Source organism: Mugil cephalus, chromosome 9 (genome assembly GCF_022458985.1).
Source record: "Mugil cephalus isolate CIBA_MC_2020 chromosome 9, CIBA_Mcephalus_1.1, whole genome shotgun sequence".
Classification (NCBI taxonomy): domain Eukaryota; kingdom Metazoa; phylum Chordata; class Actinopteri; order Mugiliformes; family Mugilidae; genus Mugil; species Mugil cephalus.
The window spans coordinates 22,072,047-22,095,445 of record NC_061778.1 but is presented as its reverse complement, the minus strand read 5'-3'; the positions used below and the strand labels follow the sequence as shown (position 1 = coordinate 22,095,445).

The following is a 23,399-nucleotide window of genomic DNA, read 5'->3' as shown; positions in this document are numbered from 1 at the left end:
ATCCATTCCTCATTCGGAATATGATATGGGTGTGGTAATTTCTCACCAGTGCTGAGGACCAGTTTGTTCAGGTAATCGGTGCAGTGTGAGCTGCTGAGGCTGTTGATATAATTGGTCTGAGCCATCTCTGTCAAGACCTAGCTGACGAGCTGTGAGACCTGAGGCCTGTATCGCAAAGCGAGCTCAACTTACCCGGGGTTACTCCAACCTATCCAGCTGAACTTATCCACAACAGTGACAATCTGGATAAGCGGTATCCCGATGCTGGTTATCAACTCATTAACTTAACCCAGGTTTGTGTTGTTGTGAACCGGTGAATGCGCACATATAAAGGGCGGGTTCCAAGGCAGCAGACCAATCACAATCATGAGCGCTGATCCGCCAGCAAAAAGGACAGCATACGTCTCCTACGAGGAGCAAAGACTGATTCTCCCCAAATCAACTATGTCAGATTCAGATTTAGTATTTATATTTAACATTTATTATATGTGATAAAAAACAAAGTGACTTTGAAAAATTCATTCCTCATTTTTTATTGTTTTGGAGCTAAATGTGGGAAAAATTGCGTGTTCATTTTAATATGCTCAGGTTTACAAACGGCGCCCCATACAGCATGTGTACCAGAGTGTGTGGAAGGTGGAAATGCACTGTTGGGTTGCAGCGTGCAGAAAGATGCTCTGGGGCTCTGAGGGTTTCATTAAAGCATTTAGTTAATGTCTCAGCAAGTTCTGTCTCCCTGCCTCCCGTTCATGTGCTACTGTGCTCTGTGCTCTGTGCTCTCTGTGTGTGTGTGTGTGTGTGTGTGTGTGTGAGTGTGTGTGAACAGATGTCAGAAAAAGAAGAACAGCAAGTGGGTTTTGGTTTGCAAACTTCCACCCACACCGTGCACTTTCTCACGGTAATTGAGCGCTCTCAGTAGCACTTCAGTCTGAGTTCATGAAGTCCTTCTGCTTTGTGAACTTAAATTGTCTTCACATATTCCCAAGAGAAAAGTAACTGTCCTGGACTCATCTTGTCTATAAACATTTGTCCTCAGAGGTAAGATTTCATCTAGTACATTTATTTAAGGAGTTCAACATGGTTAGATGTTTGATTGATTTGACATAATGGACATAATACAGCGTTTTAACAAGGTTACAATGGTGGTTAGACTGTCATCACATGAAGTTTGTATTAAGGTCACACAGTTAGACATCTGAGCTGCTTTAATCCTCGAGTTGTGTACACAATGCGGCAGTAGGTTAATCATTGGAGTTTCTGTTCTATTTTCAAGTCTTAATTTCTTATGTACAAACAACATGGACTGAATGTCTTACAAACAACAGGTTCAGGTGCAAATGGAGAAGACATCAAAAATAAGAACACAAAAATGAATTTCTGTGGCAAGAACAAAACAATATATTTTGTAGTAGAAGTACTGAAAAAAGTAACTTGTGACTGAAAACAGAGACTTCACTTTCACCACAGCCACATCAGTAGGTAGAGCGGGTTGTCTATGAACCATCCTCCATAATAATGTAAAATATCTCTAAATAATTGAATTATCCTAAGTATTTTATTATCAGTAACACAGAAAGATATAATATGAATAAAGTGGTAAATGGCTTTAATAAATTCTTTATTAGTGTTAGACCTGATCTAGCAGAGCAAATACCTGAACCAGTAACAGCTGAGGAGCAGTCTGATTGTCTAAAAGACCAGAGTCTGATTTCAATGTTCTTCATAGCAGTGGATGAGAGAGAGATTTTAAATACTGTTACACAAAAGCACAAATAAGACATCCAATGACTGTGATGTCATCAGTATAAATGTTGTAAAAAGAGTGATTGAAGAGATTTCAGACCTATTAACATACATCAGTGACCTACCATTTCAAACTGGTACATTTCCAGACAAAATGAAAATAGAAATCTCTGTACAAATCTGGGAATAAACACCAATTCACAAATTATAGGCCTGTATCACTACTATGTCAATTCTCTAAAATCCCAGAAAAGCTTTTCAATAACCGGTTGGACAAATTCATAGAAAAACACAAACTACTCACTGAGAGTCAATATGGATTCTGATCTAACAGAGCAACATAAATGGCACGAATCAATTCAGTTGAAGAAATCACAAATTCAATAGACAAAAAACAGTATACAGTGGGGATAAAAAAGAAAAAAAAAAGCATTTGACACAGTAAACCATGATATATTATTCAAGAATGAATGATGTTATTGATATATGCAGGGTTTCAAAAGTATTGAAGATGGTTTTATTTGCTGGTGACACAAAAATTATTTGTTCTGGCAGTGACTTACAACCCTTAACACAAGTGATCAGTACTGAACTGAATAAATTAAAATCATGGTTGGACAGAAATTTTTTTGAGGGCAATTACAAGAGGAGAAACCAATGAGCAGCAACTCCAGCAACCCCCGCAACCCTAGTGCAGGATTAAGTGGTACAGAAGATGAGATGAGATAAGATGAGAAACCAATGAGCAATCATCACACAAGGACAGAAACTTAACAAAATAAAACAGGAAACTCAAAATATAATACAGACAGACAGGAAATCATGACATGTCCAAATATAAAACAGTTTAAAAAAAAGATTATAAAGACAGGATTTTTACAGCAATGAAGAAATCGTTGACTAACACTGGGTGATGGATGTTCACTGTTATTTGCTTTTTAACTTTTGTTATTTTTTTAGTTTGTGTTATCTGGTAATGTGTGTATGTCATGCGTGTGTGTTCCTGTATATATATCCAGGGTAAATAAGTTATTAAACATTTAAGTCTAATAACTGCACTCATTGATAGGAGGCACCACTTACAGATGAAAAGTACACTGTAAGATTTAAGCAATGAATATTGGATCAATATTAATTATTAATTAATTATCTGAGGCATCAGCTCTCAGTACAGTGATCATCTATTCCAGCTCACAAGGACCTTTCTGACAACAACTCAAGTGTAATATATGGTTTATTTACATAAATGGTGAGTAATGAATAATACACAATATAATGAATAATGTAACAAATGACATAGAAAATGATGAGAATAACAGGATGAAAGAGTTTATTAGTGAGAAATGTGAATGAAAATGAGGATGCAAACAGAACCTAATTTTCTAAATTAAAATTAAGGTTTGTTTAGATTTGTTACATGCACATCCACTCTGATCAAAGATTAGTTTACTTATGCCCAGGAAACATTGATGCTACTCCGGGTGCTGTCCTGGTGAGCTCAGATCTCCACTGTCAGGGGAAACCAAAAAATATCATTGACTGTCTTGTATTTCTCACAATGTTAAACTCTTAAGATGAGACACATGAAATCAAACACTTTCAATCCAAGATCCTATAATCCTATGATAAAAATATTCAAAGGCTAATTTCATCATCATAGGATGATCATAACATGGTTTTGATACTGATCATGAGCTGGCTGTAGTTTAAACATTGTATTTTTGGTTACAAGTGTACTTTTAATAGTTCCTAGTTCTAGTCAAAGAGAGTTTTAATTTGTTCTAATGCAGTTCTAATTTATTTACAACGTTTATTTCGGCAGATGTCCTGTGACTTATCTCTGGGGTACCTGGATGCGGATTAACACTTTTGAGAAAAGTCAAATAGTTCTTGGTTTGTTGGCATTGGAATGCTTTGTTTATGGGCTTAGAGATTTGTAGAAGAAAACAAAACAATCCTGTCCATTATTGACTTTCCAGAGAAGTCCTCACCCTCCTGTTGGGTCAGATGTATGTACGTTATATATAATATAAGGGTTATTATTATTATACTGACAGGAAGGGAATAATACAATATTGATCTAATAAGAAGGGGTGGGATAAAATAAGTTTATACTTCCTCCCACTCCTTTTTGGACATGTAGAGGATGGCTTATTTAGTTTATGTTTACTTTTGTTTACTTTTTATGTATGTATGATTATTTTGTCAGTTATTTTTAAATGTTCGAAATAAACTAAACTAAACTATTATTTTTTAAAATGTTATCCTTCTGAGAAACCTTTTTAGTAAAGCCATTCTCAGTTGAGTTATAAAACTTCAGCGTACACACTGAAGAAACAAATGATCTCAAGTTTCAGTATCATTGTAAAATATATAATTACTGGGTTTAATTCCAAATCATTGTCATAGGATCTGTTTTGGTGTTTCTACTCTGTTTGATGTGGATGAAGATTTTAATTTCCTTTTTTAATGTAATTAAATTGTAACAGATATTGTGTTATAACCACAGAAAGTTTTTACGAGATTGATGTAATTCACTGGACAATGGAGAACTGCTGTGGTCTGCTGACTTCCCAGAATAAACCAGGTACTCGTAACAAAAGGAGTAATAAAACAAACTGACAAAATGTGTTGTATTTTCTGTAACATTTTTCATACACACAATCTTCAGATTCAAAGCGTTTAATAAATTCTGCATTGAGACACATAATTAAATCAGTCTTCACATTGTTTGACACAGTCATGTCAACTATTAGCTTATTTTGTACATACTTTCTCAAGTGGTCAGAAATGAACAATTCTGTACAGAAGACAACTTATAAGTGTAATCCACCACCTTTGAAATGTCTGTATGTGTCTAAGCTCTTTGTGTTTCTGTGTCAGTTCCTCTGAAGAGCATTGAGGTGGAGCTGGAGGTGAAGGATCATGTGGCTACAGTGGTCTCCACTCTCCTCTACGAGAACAAGGAGGACAAACCACTAGAGGCTGTTTTTGTCTTTCCTCTGCCTGGAGATGCTGCTGTCTGTCATTTCAGTGCTAAGATTGGACAGACACAGATTGTAGCTGAGGTGAAGGAGAAAAAGGAGGTGAGCTGGACAAAAAGATTTATTGTGTGTACAGGAGCTGAATTAGAAACAGTAAACACAGTGAGGCTTCCTGACATGTGTCTCCTGTACTCATACAGGCTCGTGAGGATTATGATGATGCACTGAGCTCTGGTCAGCAGGCCTTCCTGTTGGAGGAGAGTGAGCAGAGTCCAGATATATTCTCTATGAGTGTAGGCTGTCTTCCTCCAGGAGAGAGCGCCTCCATCAGGCTGGAGTACGTCACTGAGCTGGCTGTGCAGGCTGATGATGGACTGAGGTTCTGTCTGCCTGCTGTGCTCAACCCTCGCTACCAACCTCAAGGTAGGACAAGGAGACAACAGTTTGACCAGGAACTCTTAACTGTAGCTCAGTGTTCACCACACCTGTACAAGCTGACAGTTTTGATGCAAAATAGATTAGATTGCTGTCTAGTCAGTGTTTTTAATGAATATCAGCTTTAAGCTTGACTTTGTCTGAAAAGTGTGAACTTTCATCATTTCAAAAGACAATTAGATAGATAAAAATAATTCCTTACTCTTTTTTCACATTTCTACATGTTCACAGGCAGAGTAGGTAGTAGACATTGGAAAGTCCTTGTGACCTCTGTCCCAGCCTCTCTGGTGCCCTACAGTCTGTCTTTTTCTGCCCGACTGTCCTCTCCTCGTCCAATCTCTAAAGTAGAGTCCAGCTGTTCCTTGGATCCTCTCCAGTACCTCAACACTGATCAAACCCAGGCCACTGTAGGTAGAGTGACAATGTGTCTGCTGTGTGTTGTGGTGACTTGTCACAGCTTCATTTATATTTGTGTGTCTTGAACTGTAGATCAAGTTGGCTGCAGGACACAAGTTTGACAGAGATGTTGAACTGTTGATTTATTACAAAGACTCCCATCAGCCCACTGCTGTGGTGGAGGCAGGACAGGCCTCTGCCAAGCCTGGTGAGTACAAGTTGGTCAAGTTATTAGTTTACAAACATAATGTTCCTTGTTCTCCAAATGATGATGTGCTAAAATAAAGACAAACATTTGTGGTCATATTTCTGTCCCTGTCATGTTTCAGGATCTCTGATGGGTGATCCAGTGGTGATGGTGAGCCTGTACCCTGAGTTCCCTCAGTCTGTGATGTCTTCAGTCGCCTCATGTGGAGAGTTTGTGTTCTTACTGGATCGATCAGGGAGTATGGATATGCAGATGAGCAGCGCGAATCAACAGACACGCATTAGCAGTGCCAGGGTATTCATCATGTTATTTCTCTAAGTCTCTTGTAGTGTTCCTCTCATGAAGTGGTCTTCACTGTCTTTTCTATCTTCCTGAAGGATACTCTGCTGCTTCTGTTGAAGAGCTTACCAATGGGCTGCTATTTCAACATTTACAGTTTTGGATCCAGCTATGAACACATCTTCCCGTAAGTCAGTCATTCATGTTATTTGGTCCATTAGGGACCTATCTGTCTGTGGTATTAAGTGGACCACAATCAGAACCAGAATGACTTTATTGTCCTTCCACACAGTACATTGAAAATTAAATTAATACTGAGCTGAAAACCTCCTCAGTGCAGACTGGGGGTCACTGTCTGATGGAGCTATCATCCGCCAAAAGCACCATACCAGACACCCTCCTGCCCCTGGATGCTCCTTGATTTCCTGTCCATGAATACCATAAACAGTAATTTTACATCTGGTTCCATATTAGTCTGTGAGTGTGGGAAGCTGCGTTCTATTGAAATTAATATCAAGATTCCTGTATGTACCCTGAGTCACTGACTCTTCACAATGTCTCTTTTAATGTGAAGAGGAACAGGTTCCCCCCTCTTCCTCCAAAAGTCATCATCTCTTTGGTTTTGGAGATGTTCAACATTAAGATGTTATCTGAGCATCGTGCCGAGTCTTTGGACTTCATCATTGTATACTGACTCATTGTGGTTACTAATACTAGTATTATTTTTATTGATGTGATTGTCTCACTGTCTGGTATTTATTTTTGTCTGATGGGCCATACTGGTCTTGATTAAAGCTAAAGTGAAATAATACGTCCTGTTGGTAGCCCCCATGCTGCAAGTCAAGGCTGAGGGTATTCTAGTCCTCGTATGTCTGTTTGAATGGCATTAAGGGTACATCTGATATCCGATTGTCTTGTCTCGTCTCATTTGTGTGATGACAGTCAGAGTGTGGAGTACAACCAGAAGACCATGGAGGAGGCTCTGAAGAAAGTTGAGAAGATGGAGGCTAATCTGGGGGGAACAGAGATACTGGAGCCACTTCAACATATTTACAGACAACCCTGTATTCCCAGTCAGCCGAGACAAGTAAGACATACTCGTACCATCTCAACGTTCATAACCCTAACCACAACCTACATGTAGTAACATGTTTTAACCCTCAATGCATTTTCAGGCCCCAAAACAATAGAAAAAAGTTACACAGATCTTAGCACATGCTTTATGTTTCTGGGTGTGACCTTATGTAACTTGTGTGTAAACTCTCCTCCCCAGCTGTTTGTCTTTACTGATGGAGAGGTGGAGAACACCAAAGAAGTCATTGATCTGGTAAAGAAGAATTCAGGTTCCCACAGGTGAAACCACAGAAACACCCATAGTATTCCCACACTGTCTTCCATGTGTTGAGTGGATCTAAATCAAACTGCTGTATTGTAGGTGTTTCTCTTTTGGGATTGGGGAAGGGGCCAGCTCTGCTCTTATCAATGGCTTGGCCAAGGAGGGAGGAGGTCACGCTCAGTTCATCACAGGAACTGACAGGATGCAACCAAAAGTGAGTATATCAGGTAAGGGGGGTTGTTGAGGTGAGGACCCAGACGCAGGACTAATGATGAGGCAGGAAGTTCAAACAAAAGAAGTATGTAATAATCTAACAAAAAGCGTTGCAAGGCAGGATAAAAAAAAATCCAAAAAATCAAGGAATCGAAACAAGAACGAGAAAACATGGAACATGACATGGAACATGGCATGGTGCCATGAAGCTAACATTAACGATGCAACAAGGAACAAAGGGAAAGGCAGGGCTATAAATACACACGAGGGCTGAGAAATGACAAGACACAGGTGAGACACATGAGGACAATCAACACAGGTGAGACCAATAAACAATCAAGAGACAAGGCGGCACAAGACAGGAAATCCACAACTTAATAAAATAAAACAGGATACACAACATGACACAGACAGACATGACAAAACCACAAGGAAACACGATGGACAGGAAACTAGAAAACTTGGCAAAAAAAAACAGGAAACTTCAAAAGATGACCATAAAATAAAATACAGACATAGAACCTTGACAGAGTAAACACAGTGAAGATGCAGCAGTAAACCTGTGTCTGGACAGAGACCATGGTTCCAGTGAGTAAAAACTCAGTGTCACTCCCAGATGTTTCAATAGACTTTTACATATCTCCATTATTTTTCAGGTGATGCAGTCACTGCGATTTGCTCTACAGCCAACTGTGGAGGACATCTCAGTCACATGGGATTTACCAAAGGGAGTGTCTGTCACTGTCCTCTCTCCACCAATCACAGCTCTTTTCCAGGGTCAAAGGTCACTGGTTTATGGCCAGCTCACTGGAAAGGTAGGGTTAGCTCCATGTCATGTTGTGTTTCCGTCATCAGGTATGTGATGACAGTAATTAACATGATTTCTAACACTTTAATGCTTTCTCAGAGTTCAAAGACACCAAAGGGCTGTGTGAAAGTGAAGTACAGTCTGGCGGGTCGCCGCTCTAAGAACAAACTGTACTTCAGTCTCAAACCTGCAGGAGACACTGGGTAAAGCAGGTTTTAATTCAGACACAACAATTTTCATTCACGACCTTTAAATGAGTTTGATTATTTAGAGACTCTTTATGGCTTTATTTGTTATTTTTTATTTATTATGACCATGAACAAGGAAGGTAAACTGCCAAACATCTAAACTCTGTCTGAGTGTTTCCTTCTCTCTGCAGATTAACAGTCCACAGGTTGGCTGCTCACACTATGATTCGCACTCTGGAGACGAAGGAGAGAGAGGATGGAGGAGTGAAGGAGAAGGTGGTGGAGCTCAGTGTCCAGTCAGGAGTGAGCAGTTCTTTCACTGCCTTCATTGCTGTCAACAAAAGCTGTAGTGAAGCGATTCAAGGACCTCTGGTGCGCAGAGACGTTCCAACACCTGGTGAGAGATGTTCCAAAAACAAATAGTCTTTGCCCATGTTTAGATCAGGCATGAACATTGTAGCAACTCATAATGTAATAATGGGTCATAATGTAATAAAATCATGAGCGCATAATGTCAAAAAGTCTTGCATATAATGTAATAAGGTATAACCTATTAAATTATGTAAAAACATAAGTCCAAATAAATTTAACTAAACAATATGCATGAATAATACATGATCATAATTTATAGCTGCCAACAAAAAGTCAAGTCAAGCCAATCCAGGGGGCACCATTTGTCAATGACTGTGTAAGTGTTTTCTCAGATCAAGGATCAATGAGTGAATGGGACATTTTTGTTTTTACTTCTCCGGGTACTCCAGTTTTCTCCCACCTTCCAAAGACATGCTTGTTAGTGTGATTTGTGATTCTAAATTGTTTGTCTCTGTGTTAGCCCTGCAACGGACTGGCAATCTGTCCAGGGTTTACCCCGCCTCTCGCCCACTGACAACTGGGATAGGCTTCTGCAACCTCTGCGACCCTAGTGATGATAAGCGGTTTCTCCTCATTGAACCATCACCAAACCGTGGTGGATCCTAGGGGCTATGCTGTCCAGGGTATTTCCACCCCTATGCTGAGGGGTCAGACAAAGAACACTTCAGAAGACCCTGAAATGGGGTGTTACCAGGGCTCCACCCTGGAGCCAGGCCAGGGCTGGGGCTGGGGCACATGGGCAAGCACCTGGTGGCCAGGCCTTCCCCCATGGGGTCCAGGCAGCCCAGCCTGAACTGGATGCATGGGGTCACCTCCCTATGGGTCCACTACTCGCAGGAGGAGCATGAAGGATCTGGTGCTCTGTGGAACAGGCAGCAAACCAAGGAAGGGGCCTTGGCAGTCTGCTCCTGGGTTATGGAAGCTGGCGCTTGGAAGATGGAATGTCACTTCTCGGTGGAAGCTTGTGTAGAGGTTGAGCGCTATTGACCAGATATTGTCGGCCTCGTTACACCTTGACAAATAGCATCGGCTCTGGAACCCAAGTCCTTGAGAGGGGTTTGCTGTGTGAGAGGTGGAGGGCTGTTATTGGGTGGTGGAAGGAATGACTTTATAACCTTTGAACCTCAGTACAAGGAGGACCAGCTCTTTACCCTCACTAGGTTGCTGGAAGGGTTCGCCCAACCGCTCCATATGTGTTTTGTGGCTACGGAGAACACTTACGACCGTGTCCCCAGAGGAGCATGAAGGGGGTCCGCAGAGGCATCCTGTGGGAGTGGAAATCCAGAGTGCATGAACCAACACCACTATCTTCTCTGTCTAGTAGCCAGACCCCAGTCCCAAAGACCACCCAAACCTGGTCCAGTGAGAGCTAAGGGCAACAGATACACCGAAGCCCAAGAAAATGTCCTCTCCAAACTTGCACCTGAACTGGCGCAGCAGTGTCGAGACACCTTCTACAACACCGTATCCAGAAGAGGCCTTCTGGAGGAAACCAGTTTAAACGAGTACCCAGTCATCCTGATGCTCCTTGACATCGCAGTCAATGATGGACAAAGAATCGGGACCCTCATTGACCTGGCATCAGACACAAACTACATTATACACGAGCTATCAAGCAAGCTGAACCTCAGAAATGAAGACGTGACACTGGTGGTCCATGGTGTGGGAGGAATGAGGGTGTCATTAAAACTAAGTGCTACCTCCTCAAGATACGTGTCAACACTCCAAGAGGGACTCTCAAGTCACATCAACTAATTTGCTATGGACTTGATAGAATTGCAGAAGTTCACAGACCTGTTCCAGCCATTAAGTTACAAAAGATTTTTCCAGATGTCCCCCTCAAGTACTTCATAAGACCCAAAGAAATACATCTTCTGATCAGCCACAAAGAAGGTCAGCTAGTACCCCAGAAAGTTTGTTCTGTCGGTAACCTAGTGCTCTGGAATGGCCCACTCGGCACGCACCTCACTTTAAAGGCCCACACATCAAAGACCCACTTTGCAAGATCCATGACAACTGCAGCAGTCAAGTACAGTGAGGTCACCTGTAAATATCCAGTCTCCCGCCAGTCTCTCAACCATTCCGGCACCCAGTCCAATACCACCACCAGCAGCAGAGACTTTCTGAAGTGGTGGGAGTAGGAAAGCATTGGCGCTGCCTGTGAGCCAAGGTGTGGAGGATGTCGCTGTGAGAATTGCCAACCTGTGGGAAAAGAAATGACACTGGCCGAAGAAAGAGAGATGGAGATGGTGAGAAATGGCTTGACATATGTAAACAGAGACCATCACAGCTCTGAACCACACTGGCACGCAAAGTATCCATGGTAAGAAGATCCGGCATCTTTACCCAACATTAAGAGAGCTGTTGAGGCCACATTCCTCAGAACGGAAAAGCAGCTGGTGAAAGAACCAGAGTGGATGTTGGCCTACGCTTCGCAAGTCCATGAAATGGTTGGCTGGAGGATTCTTCATGAAGCCCTGGGTCTACTCCAATCAAAGTGGGAGGAAAGAGCCAAGAGGTGGAATCATGGAGTCAAAGACCACGATCCTGCCAAACTAGCTCACAGTGGAAGATAACAAAGCCCTCGGCTTGGGTTACACCATCGAAGATGACAAGCTACAAGTTATGGTTGCAGTAAACTTTTCCAAGAAAAGGAAAAACATACGCCTCAGTCAGAACTTACTTAGAAGTAAGTACTTAGAAGTAAGAAGTCAAACCCCTGATCCACTCACCAGAAGAGAACTGTTCAGCCAAATCTCTGGTCTCTATGATCCACTCGGTCTTGTGGCTCCCGCAAAGCAGAAAGGAGTTATCCTGATCCGTAGAGCTTTTCAAGAAGCAAAAGTAATCTACTACAGAAAAGATACCTGGGATGCCGCCTTGTCCAAAGAGCTCAGAGAAGACGTTATAAGGCAACTCGAAGAGTACGCTGACCTTAACCAACTCCAATTCACCAGACCCAAGATCGAATGGCATCACCTTTTCTGATGGCAGTGAGCATTCATACGGTGCTGTACTGTACCTGCGCTGGAACTGCAGTCATGGTGTTGTAATGAGGTTAGTTGAGTCAAAGGCCAAGCTGACCCCCCTTACCGCAAAAACACTGCCAAATTGCAGTCAAGAAGTGGTACCATCTCATCGACAGTCAGACTGTCTTGGGTGCAATACAGCGGGAGAGTTACATCTACCAGATCTTTTTCGCAAACCAGTTTGGTGAGATCCAGAGCAGCACCAACGTCCAAGATTGGTGGTCGATTCCAGGACCTGCAAGATATCATTACCAGAAGGGCCAGTCCTAATGAGAACTAAGAAGTCAGAGTGGCAGTTGGGTTCCAAGGTTTCTTCAACTTTCTGAAAGACTTTGTTGCTAGGTCGAGCTGCACAGAGTGGTGATTTCAAGACATTCAACTACTTCACTTACCCCTTCAAAAGACTGCACGAAATACCAACTCAGGTCAACCATTTGAAATATAGTTTGACTCTGCGACCAAAATGTGCTAAGAGGGAAATTCAAGCTAACAAGAGTTATTGCTGTGAATCCAGATTTCAAAGGCATTGAAGACTCAAAAACCTGCTGCCAAAGATGGGAGTAGCACCGCCTACATCAATATCATGCTCTACCACATCTTGTCTATGAGCTGGATAAAGGTAAGACAGATGGTGCTCAGCGCTAGACAAAAATACTGAATTAGACAGCCTGCCACACTGCTGTCCATCAGAGGGCAACATCACATCATCCTCCTCAGATTTCACACACACAAGCGAAGGGGAAATGGTGATTTTCTCCTCTGCAGGTCTCTCAGCTGATTCCTGTTTGGCCTCACGAGTATGGTATGCCTTAAGCATGTTTATTTGGCACAAACGTGTCTTTCTCCTGCGCTCAGTGGTACGGATGACATAATCTGTGCTTGAGATCTTACTTAAGACCAAGTAGGGACCTGAGAAACGGGCAGTGAGAGCAGAACCGAGCGTAGGTAATAAAACCAACACTTAATCGCCTGGCTGGAACTGCCGCTCAACTGCCTTCCTGTCAAACCTCACTTTCATGGTCTCCTGTTAATTGAGGAGGGCCTCCTTCGCCAGCAGAGAGGCACGGTGCAGACGCTCTCTGGTACACCCTCATCCCAATCCTGACCAATATCATGGCAGTACTTACTCAGCATAGACTTTAGAGTCTGATGCCAACGTTCAAGAGCTCCCTGGGACTTTGGGTGATAAGCACTAGCCACTGAATGAGAGATGTTAAGTGACTGCAAGGTCTGGTTAAAGACTTTGGAGAGGAAATTTGTACCCTGGTCAGTCTGCACAATTTTTGGAAGACCGAAGGTGGCAAAAAACTTCAATAACGCCCTGGTGACTGCTTGTGCTGTGATTTCTCGCAACAGGATAGCCTCTGGAAAACGGGTGGAGACACACATTATGGTTAACAAAAACTGATTACCAGCTTTAGTCCTAGGCAAAGGACCGTCACAGTTCACAATCACATGTTCAAAAGACTCACCAACAGCAGGGACAGGTTGCAGGGGAGCAGGCGACACAGGCTGACTGGGCTTCCCCACAAGTTGACAGGTGCTACAGGTTCTACAGAATGACACAACATCAGACTTTAACCCTGGCCAAAAGAAATGCTTGAGGATCCGATGGTAAGTTTTGGTAACCCCTAAATGACCTGACCACAAGTGTTCATGAGCCAATGCCAGCACATGCTGCCAACAGTCAATAGGGAGAACAATCTGATACACTACACCCCTATCTTCACCTGCATCAGCTGCAGCACTATCCAACTATGAAACTTGCGCAGGTGGGTTTCATAGTTAATATTAAGACACCCTCATCAAAGAAGAAAGGCTGTTTAACGTCACACGTCTCAGGCTTCTCAACAGCAGCTGCTCTGCCCTTAGTTTGTGAAGGATCCGCTGTCTGTTGTCAAGTGAGTTGAGATCTCGGCTGACCAACAGCCTAAAAGCCTGGTACTAAGCGTATGTTCGGAACTTGAATTAATAGAATATAAGAGTATGATACTATGACTGAGGAATAATTTTGATAAAACATGTTGACTTTCAGTGATTGAATGTTATACACAGAGTGTAAGATGAATAATAGTTGAAGCAATGTAACAAATGTTTGTGAAATCAGGAGCAGAATAAGAAAAACAGTATACACATGTCAGGCAGTAGGGGCAAAAAAAGGTAACTGAAACCTGTTGGCCTGATGTCAGGTCAGGACATGTCCAAATACACAGTTAGTGGAAAAGTACAGAGTACAGCGGTGTCGGCCTCCAGCCTCCAGCCTATTAAGCTCTATCTCCCTACGAAGCTGATATTTGCGCTCCTCCTTTTCTAATTGGAGTCAAGCTAAACAGATTTTTAATCTGGCATCCAACTTGGAGCCAGGGCTTGACTCAGTAGAGAACGGAACAAAAGGCCGTAGTGTGACCAGCTTTGCTATCCCTTCATCCCCCTGCATGCCCGGAGTAAAACTAACCGACTGTCCAGCAGTCCCTCCAGTCGGGTGACAAGAGCGGCCTACCACCGAAAACTCATCCGCTCCCTGGTGACCCACACTCGGGGAGGCTTCTGCCCTGACGTTTCAGCCAGTTGAGCCACTTGCAGAGTAGAATTGCATAGACATGTACTTACACAGAACTTGTAATATTTATTGGACCTCAGACCCCAATTGGTAGATATCGGAAATAAAAGACATTGCTTATTTCTTTGCCACAAAACATTAAAATGTGAAATAAAAGCAGTGGTCAGATTTAGTTTAGTTTTAGTTTGTTTAAAAAGCAAATAAATATATACATTTTTGAATTGAATCGTTTAAGTCGATAATTAGTATTATAATATGGCAAATTTGGCTTTGTTAAAATGCAAATTAAAAATATTTAATTTATGTATAAAAACAGAATATTTCTGTTTAAAAAATGTTAAAATGTATGGTAAAACTTTTGTTTAATTACCTGATTTCATGAAAGTTAAAACAAGTGGTTAAAATTGTGATGGAAAATATTGGATTACCAATTACTATTTACATTGATTTTATTTATTTATTTTGCATTTCTTTGTAGGTTTTTCACCTTCCTTATTTCATCTTGGTCACCAAACTAAATAAACTGAATGAGTTTCACTCAGTTGAGTCAAGTCAAGTCCTTCCTTTGTCAAGTGTGGGAAGCCATGGCGTTTTAAAGACACTTGACAATGTGCCGTTCAGTCCCTGTACGAAAGAAGCGCGAATTTGGTCTGTGTAGCCAGCTGTAAGTCGGACCTGTTTTCAGTGAGAGTTGGACTCCACCAGGCCTGCCCTTTGTCACTGTTTTATTGATAACTTTTATAGACCAGGGTGACCGAATTAATATTTTATCCAGTGTAAAGTGAGTGTCTTTGATAAAGCGCTAAACAAAACCAATGGATTACGATAATGCAGCAATTTTCTCACAATATGAGCCATTTCTACATTATAAGCTGTTATTACATTATGAACGGCACCAGTAAAGCTCATAATGTAAAAAGTTATTACATTATGCACAAAACCGTTATTACATTATACGCTCATGATTTTATTACATTATGAACTTTTATTACATTTAAGTTATTACATTATGTTGTTTCCCAAACTAACAACATTTGTATCGTCTTATCTCAGTTCCTTGCTCAAAGTATTGTCCTTTACCTTTCACAGTGAGCTGTGCAAGTTATATATATCTTGGTGAGTAAAAGTTTAGTGTTTTACACAGCTTTAGTATAACAATATTACTGCAGACTGTGGCTGAATATTTAATGGTTTATTAGTAAAGAATACATCCTTACTGTCTTTATTCTGTGTCTGTGTCATTTACCTTGAACATGTTTCTGTTTTATTTTGTTAAGTTTCTTGGTTTCCTGTCTAGTGTTCCTTCTTGTGTCGTGCCTTGATTGTTTATTGGTTTCTCCTTGTGTGCTCCACCCTCATTAGTTTCACGTGTCTCCTCATCCCTCTGCCCTCCTGTGTATAGGGTTAGGGTTAGGGTTTCTTGTCCTGTCGTTTTAGTCTGTTGTTGCTTTGCCTGTTTCTTGTCATCCTACCTTTTTGTTGATTACTCCTAGAGATTATTTTCTCCGTGTTTTGGATTACCTGCCTCCTGCAGTGCTTTCTCTTTTTTCTTGCTTTCATTTAATACTTTTTGTTTGAACTCCCCTCCTCTCTCTTACTGTCCTACACGTGGGTCCTACTGCACAACCACCAAACCTCGTCACTTACAGCAACAGGCTAACAACCACAACTCATCAGGTGTTCTCACTACGGGTCTCATACAAGTCTAATGCATACAACAAGAAGCCATTTTAAAAAGACATTCACCTGCACATTGTATATTTTTAATCAAGATTTCTTTATTGCCAAAACAAAAAAAAACAAGTGTTATATTTCCATTTATCTGGAAACAGTAACGCTGACAAACAACAAAGAAAAACTCAGGGATGATGGGAGGCAGTTAAAGAAAATAGATTTATTTACAATACTTAAATGAAAAGGTACACAACTGACAACTGATAGGTTTCAAACAATGTGGGGATAAAGAGGGACCAGTGGGGCTTGTGCCAAATAAAATAGACAAATTACAATCAAAATGAGCCTAGCTCAACTATCTCTGTGTGAAAAGAAAAGAAAACAAAAGGCCTGACTCTACTGGCTACAAAACATCCAAAAATAATAAAAATACAATCGTGGCAGCAACCCATAACCTAATGTGATAACATAGTCCGTCTACGTGTGCAAATGTATAGGCTACCCCAGTCTTACCTTGGTCCCTAGTCCCCACCACAAACCTACCTATCCAACAAAGAAGAGAGAGAGAGCAACACAACTGAAGCTTTTCAAATGTCCCTCCTTCTCTGATTGGCTGGAGTATGAGCCAATCAACAGCTCTTCACACAGGCTGGCAGCCAACCTCCCACCTCTCACCTGCAGGACTACAGCAGAGAGAGACATACACAAATCTATACACATAACAACAAGATAAAAATAGATACACTACATTGATTACACCAGTAAGATGCAATAAGGTGCAGTAACTGTCAGAGTCCTTGCGTCTTTTGTTTTGTGCTAAGATGGCAGGTGATGCAGATTCCCTGTGTGATGGGCACTGATGCCTCATAGCAATAAGGTTCTTGGTAACACAGAGACAGAGATTGGTGACATGTCCAGGGTGAACCCTGCCTTTCAACTGAGTTTTACAACTGCTGGGATAAGCTACAACCCCCTCTGTTCACAAGGAACAGATTAAAATAAGTACCCTTGAAACAGGCTGGTACGTTTCTGTCACAAACTACAAAGACAAACTGGCAAAGTGGGAAGGAAACAACAGAGACTAAATACAAGGAGAACAATGAGGCACAGGTGAGATATATCAGGGCAGCAACCACATCTGCAATGACAGAGAGTAACATTCAAAGTAAAACACTAAATGCCCAAAACTTGAATGAACAGCAGAAGCAAAAAAGTTGGTTTGACTCAAATAAACTAACACTATATCTAAGCAAAACTAAATTCACAATATTTGTGAACTGAGCAACTAATTCAAATAAGAAACTCAAGAAATTGAACCAGTAAAATCAAATATTTAGGAATAAGAAGAGAAAATAAATTATGTTGGAAGCCACACATATAAATTATGTCATATCAAAATCAATCCTCCATCAGTTAAATAAAGAAAAAGAATTCCTCTTTACACAACACTTTTCATACTTGTTCTTTATACTCATAGATTATTGTCTGGAAGTAAAGGCAAACACATAAAAGACAAACACAGATCCAATATTCATCCTTCAAAAAAGAGCCATGAGCATTACAACTAACAGCAATTAGAAAGAAACAACTAATTCACTCTTCATCAAACTCAAAACACTCAAATTCAAGGATCTGGTTGATTTCAAGAATATGTTCATGCAGAACATGGGGAATATGTTTATTAAAAGAGAGAGAGAGTGTGTGTGTGTGTGTGTGTGTGTGTGTGTGTGAGAGAGAGAGAGAGAGAGAGAGAGAGAGAGAGAGAGAGAGAGAGAACTAATGAACTAATGCAAAACTTCATTGTGTGTAATCCAAGGGAGTTAATTTACGAAATAACTGTAGTGAAGAAATTGTTAAATTGAAAAACATGTACAAAATGAAGTAAACTGAATCACTTATATAAAGACAATAACTTGGACAACTACAAGTTGGAGGGAAAAAAAATAATGACAGTACAGTGTATTCTCTGGCTGGGGTTGTTTTTTTCTGTCTTTCTATTTTTTGCTATGTTGTTTTTGTCCATTACATTTGTTAATTATCATGGTTCCTTTTGTAGTTTCTGTTTAGTTTTCTGAAAAGTTTGAAAAAAAATCATGCTGGATCATGGAAGGTATAACAAATCCACAAGCTCCCATTTAAATTTAAATGAGAGCGTCTGTAGGCGTGCAGGTTTTTTCTACAGTTTTTCACTCTTTTTTAAATTCCTCTTTTTTTGTAATTCCTCTTTTTCTTGCTCTTAGTGTATAATGATGAACTGATTTTAAGTTTGAATATAAGGGGCAGGACTGTTAGATATTTCTTTATTTTGCCGTTTTGTTATTTAAACATGTTCAAAATGAACTCTAATTTAAATCAAAACACAAAGATACAGTTATCAATAACCAGGTGCTGCAGCACTGTGCTCATCCCACCACACCATCCAAACTAAAGTGGGAGCTTTGATGGAAAAAAGTTCAGTTAACCTCCTGCCTTGTAAATATATCAAATTTATACATAAACGAGAACAACCCTGCTGCTCATGAACTCATGAAATCTGATACATTTAATTGTTCACACAACCACCTCCATGTCATGATCCATTTTCAGTGAGTTTCCTCGGCAGGCCCATGATTTCTGCAGCCTAGCCTAGCCAAGCTTTCACTGCTGCTCCAGCTCTTACTAAAACAGAGCAACCCCTACTAGACAAATTAGGAATTGCACTTAATGTAATTTATGCACTTTGCAAATTCATCACACGGTCACATTCGACTCTTTGCTTGGCTAGTGTAGTTATTTTTTTTTTCTCCAGTTAGCTATAGTGTCCAGTTGAATGTGTTTTAGACGAGAACTAGTCTAAAGTATTTTGTGTGCATTTGCTAATGTAACAAAATATGTCTTTTCACAACTCAGAATATGGGGCATGCTTTGACAACAGTGAAAGTGAATGCAGATATTTGTATTGTTTAAATGCTTGACACTCATGGATGTCTCCTGAGTTTGACTGAGTTGGAGATTAATTGAGATGAAACTATTTAAAATACAATATGACTTTGTTCCTAAATCAGTGTATAAATGATACCAGTGAATGTTTAGCAGCTCCATAACAGTATTGATTCAGTTAGTGCTCAATTAAATTTTTTAGACAAGAACCAATCTCTAAAGTATTTTTGAATTCATTTCCTGTTGTAACAAAACATTTCTTTTTAGACTATTGTGACTATGCTGAACCTGATGACTACGGTATTTATATCATTTCAATATTAGACACTTTACAGCCATATTTTGATTCTTACAGGAACTTGTAACATAAACAATAATGACTTCGTAAGAGTTTTGGTTAATATAGTGTCCAGTTGAATGTGTTTTAGACGAGAACTAGTCTAAAGTATTTTGTGTGCATTTGCTAATGTAACAAAATATGTCTTTTCACAACTCAGATTATGGGGGATGCTTGGACAACAGTTACGGTGACTGCAGATATTTGTATTGTTTAACTGTTTGACACTCATGGATGTCTCCTGAGTTTGACTGAGTTGGAGATTAATTGAGATGAAACTATTTAAAATACAATATGACTTTGTTCCTAAATCAGTGTATAAATAATACCAGTGAATGTTTAGCAGCTCCATAACAGTATTGATTCAGTTAGTGCTCAGTTTAATTTTTTAGACAAGAACCAATCTCTAAAGTATTTTTGAATTCATTTCCTGTTGTAACAAAACATTTCTTTTTAGACTATTGTGACTATGCTGAACCTGATGACTATGGTATTTATATCATTTCAATATTAGACACTTTACAGCCATATTTTGATTCTTACAGGAACTTGTAACATAAACAATAATGACTTCGTAAGAGTATTGGTTAATATAGTGTCCAGTTGAATGTGTTTTAGATGAGAGTCTAAAGTACTTTGTATGAATTAGCTATTTTAACAATACATGTCTTTTCACAATACAGAAAACTCGGCATGCTTGAACAACAGTGAAGGTGAGTGCAGATATTTGTATTGTTTAAATGCTTGACACTCATGGATGTCTCCTGAGTTTGACTGAGTTGGAGATTAATTGAGATGAAACTATTTAAAATACAATATGACTTTGTTCCTAAATCAGTGTATAAATGATACTAGTGAATGTTTAGCAGCTCCACAACAGTATTGATTCAGTTAGTGCTCAGTTTAATTTTTAGACAAGAACCAATCTCTAAAGTATTTTTGAATTCATTTCCTGTTGTAACAAAACATTTCTTTTTAGACGAACCCGACTATGGTGCTGCTCCATATGAACTTAAGTGCTACGGTATTTGTATTATTTCAGTGTTACACACTACAGGCATATTTTGATTCTTACAGGAACTTGTAACATAAACAATAATGACTTCGTAAGAGTTTTGGTTAATATAGTGTCCAGTTGAATGTGTTTTAGAACCAGTCTAAAGTATTTTGTATGAATTAGCTATTGTTACAAAATATTTCTTTGTTGAAGATGGACCCGACTATGGTGCTCCTCAATGTGACCTGGAATACTACAGTATTTGTATTATGTTAGACACTACATTCTAAATACACTGTATACACACAGGCTTGACTTGGACAAATGTTAACTATACTTTAATGTTGAGTATAAAGATGTCAATAATAACAAGATGATAACATTAGTACCATCAGCTGGAATACATTGACTTATTTTTTGATTCTTTTCCTCTGACTTGGTGTGTGCTCCAGAGGAGAAAGCCCCTGTGCCCCAGCAGCCTCATAAAGACCCTCTGCTGCAGCTGATCTCCCTCCAGAAGGCCTCTGGCTCCTGGCTGCTGGATCCAGCTCTGGCTGCTGCACTGGGGAAGACCAGAGAGGAGGTGGAAAAGTCAAAACCTGCACAGGTGAGTTGTTGTCAAATAGATCATGGAGGTTATTTTAAAACAGTGTTTGCATGAAAACATAGGAAGTACTGTACGTATATTTTAGTACATCATGTTATAACACTGGTAGAAAGTAAGATCAGAACCACTGGTCAGCATTTACTGTTGAGGTATTTTGTTCTTTTGAGTGTCATCTTCTTGTTCTACCTGTCACATCTGTTTTTATTTCATCTGGTGAATGAGGTCAATGAGGAAGTGTGGGCCACCATCCTGGCTCTGATCTGGCTTCATGGTTTCAAGATGGATTCAAAGGAAGAGTGGGAGCTTCTGGCTATGAAGGCTGCGTCATGGCTCAGTGCTCAGAACGGTAGTGACCTTAATACTAAGAGCTCAGCTGCTGTTTTAACAGTGTAGTGGTTGAAATCAGCTGTTTGTGTTCTTGTCTTTTTCAGCAGCATGTGTACCAGAGTGTGTGGAAGCTGGAAATGCACTGTTGGGTTGCAGCGTGCAGAAAGATGCTCTGGGGCTCTGAGGGTTTCATTAAAGTGGCTTCACCTTCAGGACTGTTAGACAGAAGCAGATCTGCTCCACCATACATCCTTTACTTTATCATTACACCATACTATCTACTCAGTGATAACTGAATACAGATCACTGGTCTTCTGAACTGGCTTATTTGGGATATATTATTAGAGAAACAGAATTTACAGAAACATCCTTCACTAAGGCTTCACCAACCAAGTTTAATTAGTACCTTTACTAGAATAAGCCTCAGTGGTTTAATTGTAGATTTCATACCAGCTCTTTCCATTCCATTTCCACAGTAGTAGTAATTGTTTTAATTAACACCACATAACCATATTCTTTAAGAAGCAAAGGCCAATATCTATGGATTCCCTCTCAAGAGAATAAACTATATTAATCCTGTTCTATAATTCTGAATACCAAGAAATACTACTGCACACTCCCACGACACACTCTGAAGATGGGCAACTACCATGACAGCTGTCTAGTCCTGTTTTTTCCCACTAGATGGAGATAAAGGGTTTGTTACTATCCACATACAGTAACTCCACAATTGAGAGTGAACTATTAAAACCTTTTTATCACATGTAACCCTGCACTAGCCATGCTGTAGTGCAGTGCAACTCTTCTGTGCTGTTTGATGTGAGCTACGCTGCTACTGAGATAAACTGTAGTCAAACCAGGGTGCAGCTTGAGAGGTTTTTAGACCAGACTGACCACATTTAGTTGCATTAGGTCCAGAGGAGAAAACAGTAAATCCAATACTGTCAGTTGTTCTCATTCATTTAGGTCTGTGGTCCCCTCTATTTGTATCTCACAAAAACTTTTTTTTTCCAGAGGGCGGGGCGATCCTATTAATTTGAGGAATTATTTTAATTCAGTTGCAATTTATATAAAACAGCTGTGTAACACCCACACATTTAATATTAGTTATTATTATTTTTACTATTTTAAGTACTGCTTTGTTTGCGGTTATGATAGCTTCGTTTGTATGAGGGGGTGTGAGCTTCAACTTCATAAATTTCCTTTCTATCTTTCCGATCAGAGACTTCGCTGAAAAAACGTAGGTTTAGATGATGCCTTCCTTAAAACTCGGAAAAATCAAATTCCAACTCGGAAATTTCCGAGTTCATAGCGTACACTTTACTGGTTAATTGAGGAGAAAACATACGTTTTTTTCTTGTTTGTTTTTTTTTTTTTTTTTTTTTTTATATATTGTCACAGTTTTCTGAACAATAAAATATGTGGAGAATGTTATTATTATTATTATTATTATTATTATTTTGAAAGCACACATTCTGAGTTTGATAACTCAGAGCTCATTTTTTGCAAGTTGTCATGAATGCAGCATCAGTAATACTTGCATATTGTACGTTATGTAACTTGTGTGTAAACTCTCCTCCCCAACTGTTTGTCTTTACTGATGGAGAGGTGGGGAACACCAAAGAAGTCATTGATCTGGTTAAGAAGAATTCAGGTTCCCACAAGTGAAACCACAGAAACACCCACAGTATTCCCACACTCAGTGCGTTTTCATGCGGAGCTTAATCGAGCTATGCTCAAAATTCGACTTTCTGACACCAGTCCTTGTCCCAGTTTACATGCAGCGCAAGAAAATCGAATAACTGTTCTCCTCCTTCACACTAGGTGGCGATAGGTGTCTTTTCAGCGGGATAATACCACGTTAATACGGCCCGATTTCCCGGTTGACCTATTACGTGATGTAATAAACAAAGTCGTTCTTGCGGTAGACCGGCATTTCAAACAACAACCAGACGGATAATAGTACATTTTTAATCTCGTACATAAT

The 23,399-nt window shown here is 40.0% G+C and overlaps 1 protein-coding gene across 6 annotated transcripts; it reads left to right on the top strand.

The window, feature by feature from the left end:
• Positions 1-848: 848 nt before the first annotated feature.
• Positions 849-22,833, top strand: LOC125013980 (von Willebrand factor A domain-containing protein 5A-like). 6 transcript variants are annotated; one of them, XM_047594956.1, is made up of 24 exons: positions 849-1,038; positions 4,253-4,330; positions 4,627-4,829; positions 4,928-5,150; positions 5,394-5,569; positions 5,652-5,766; positions 5,888-6,060; positions 6,144-6,232; positions 6,988-7,132; positions 7,319-7,398; positions 7,481-7,595; positions 8,251-8,409; positions 8,502-8,605; positions 8,782-8,987; positions 15,641-15,667; positions 19,412-19,444; positions 19,642-19,671; positions 19,939-19,971; positions 20,165-20,194; positions 20,461-20,505; positions 20,931-21,085; positions 21,308-21,431; positions 21,520-21,590; positions 21,681-22,833. In XM_047594956.1, the coding sequence occupies exons 2-24, from the start codon at positions 4,288-4,290 to the stop codon at positions 21,699-21,701; spliced, it is 2,400 nt and encodes a 799-aa protein (XP_047450912.1). In that variant the 5' UTR covers positions 849-1,038; positions 4,253-4,287; the 3' UTR covers positions 21,702-22,833. The 6 variants fall into 6 exon arrangements, with proteins under 6 accessions (XP_047450912.1, XP_047450914.1, XP_047450913.1 ...); XM_047594958.1 differs by having other exon boundaries at positions 21,520-22,833; XM_047594957.1 differs by having other exon boundaries at positions 21,517-22,833.
• The last annotated feature ends 566 nt before the right edge of the window (positions 22,834-23,399 follow it).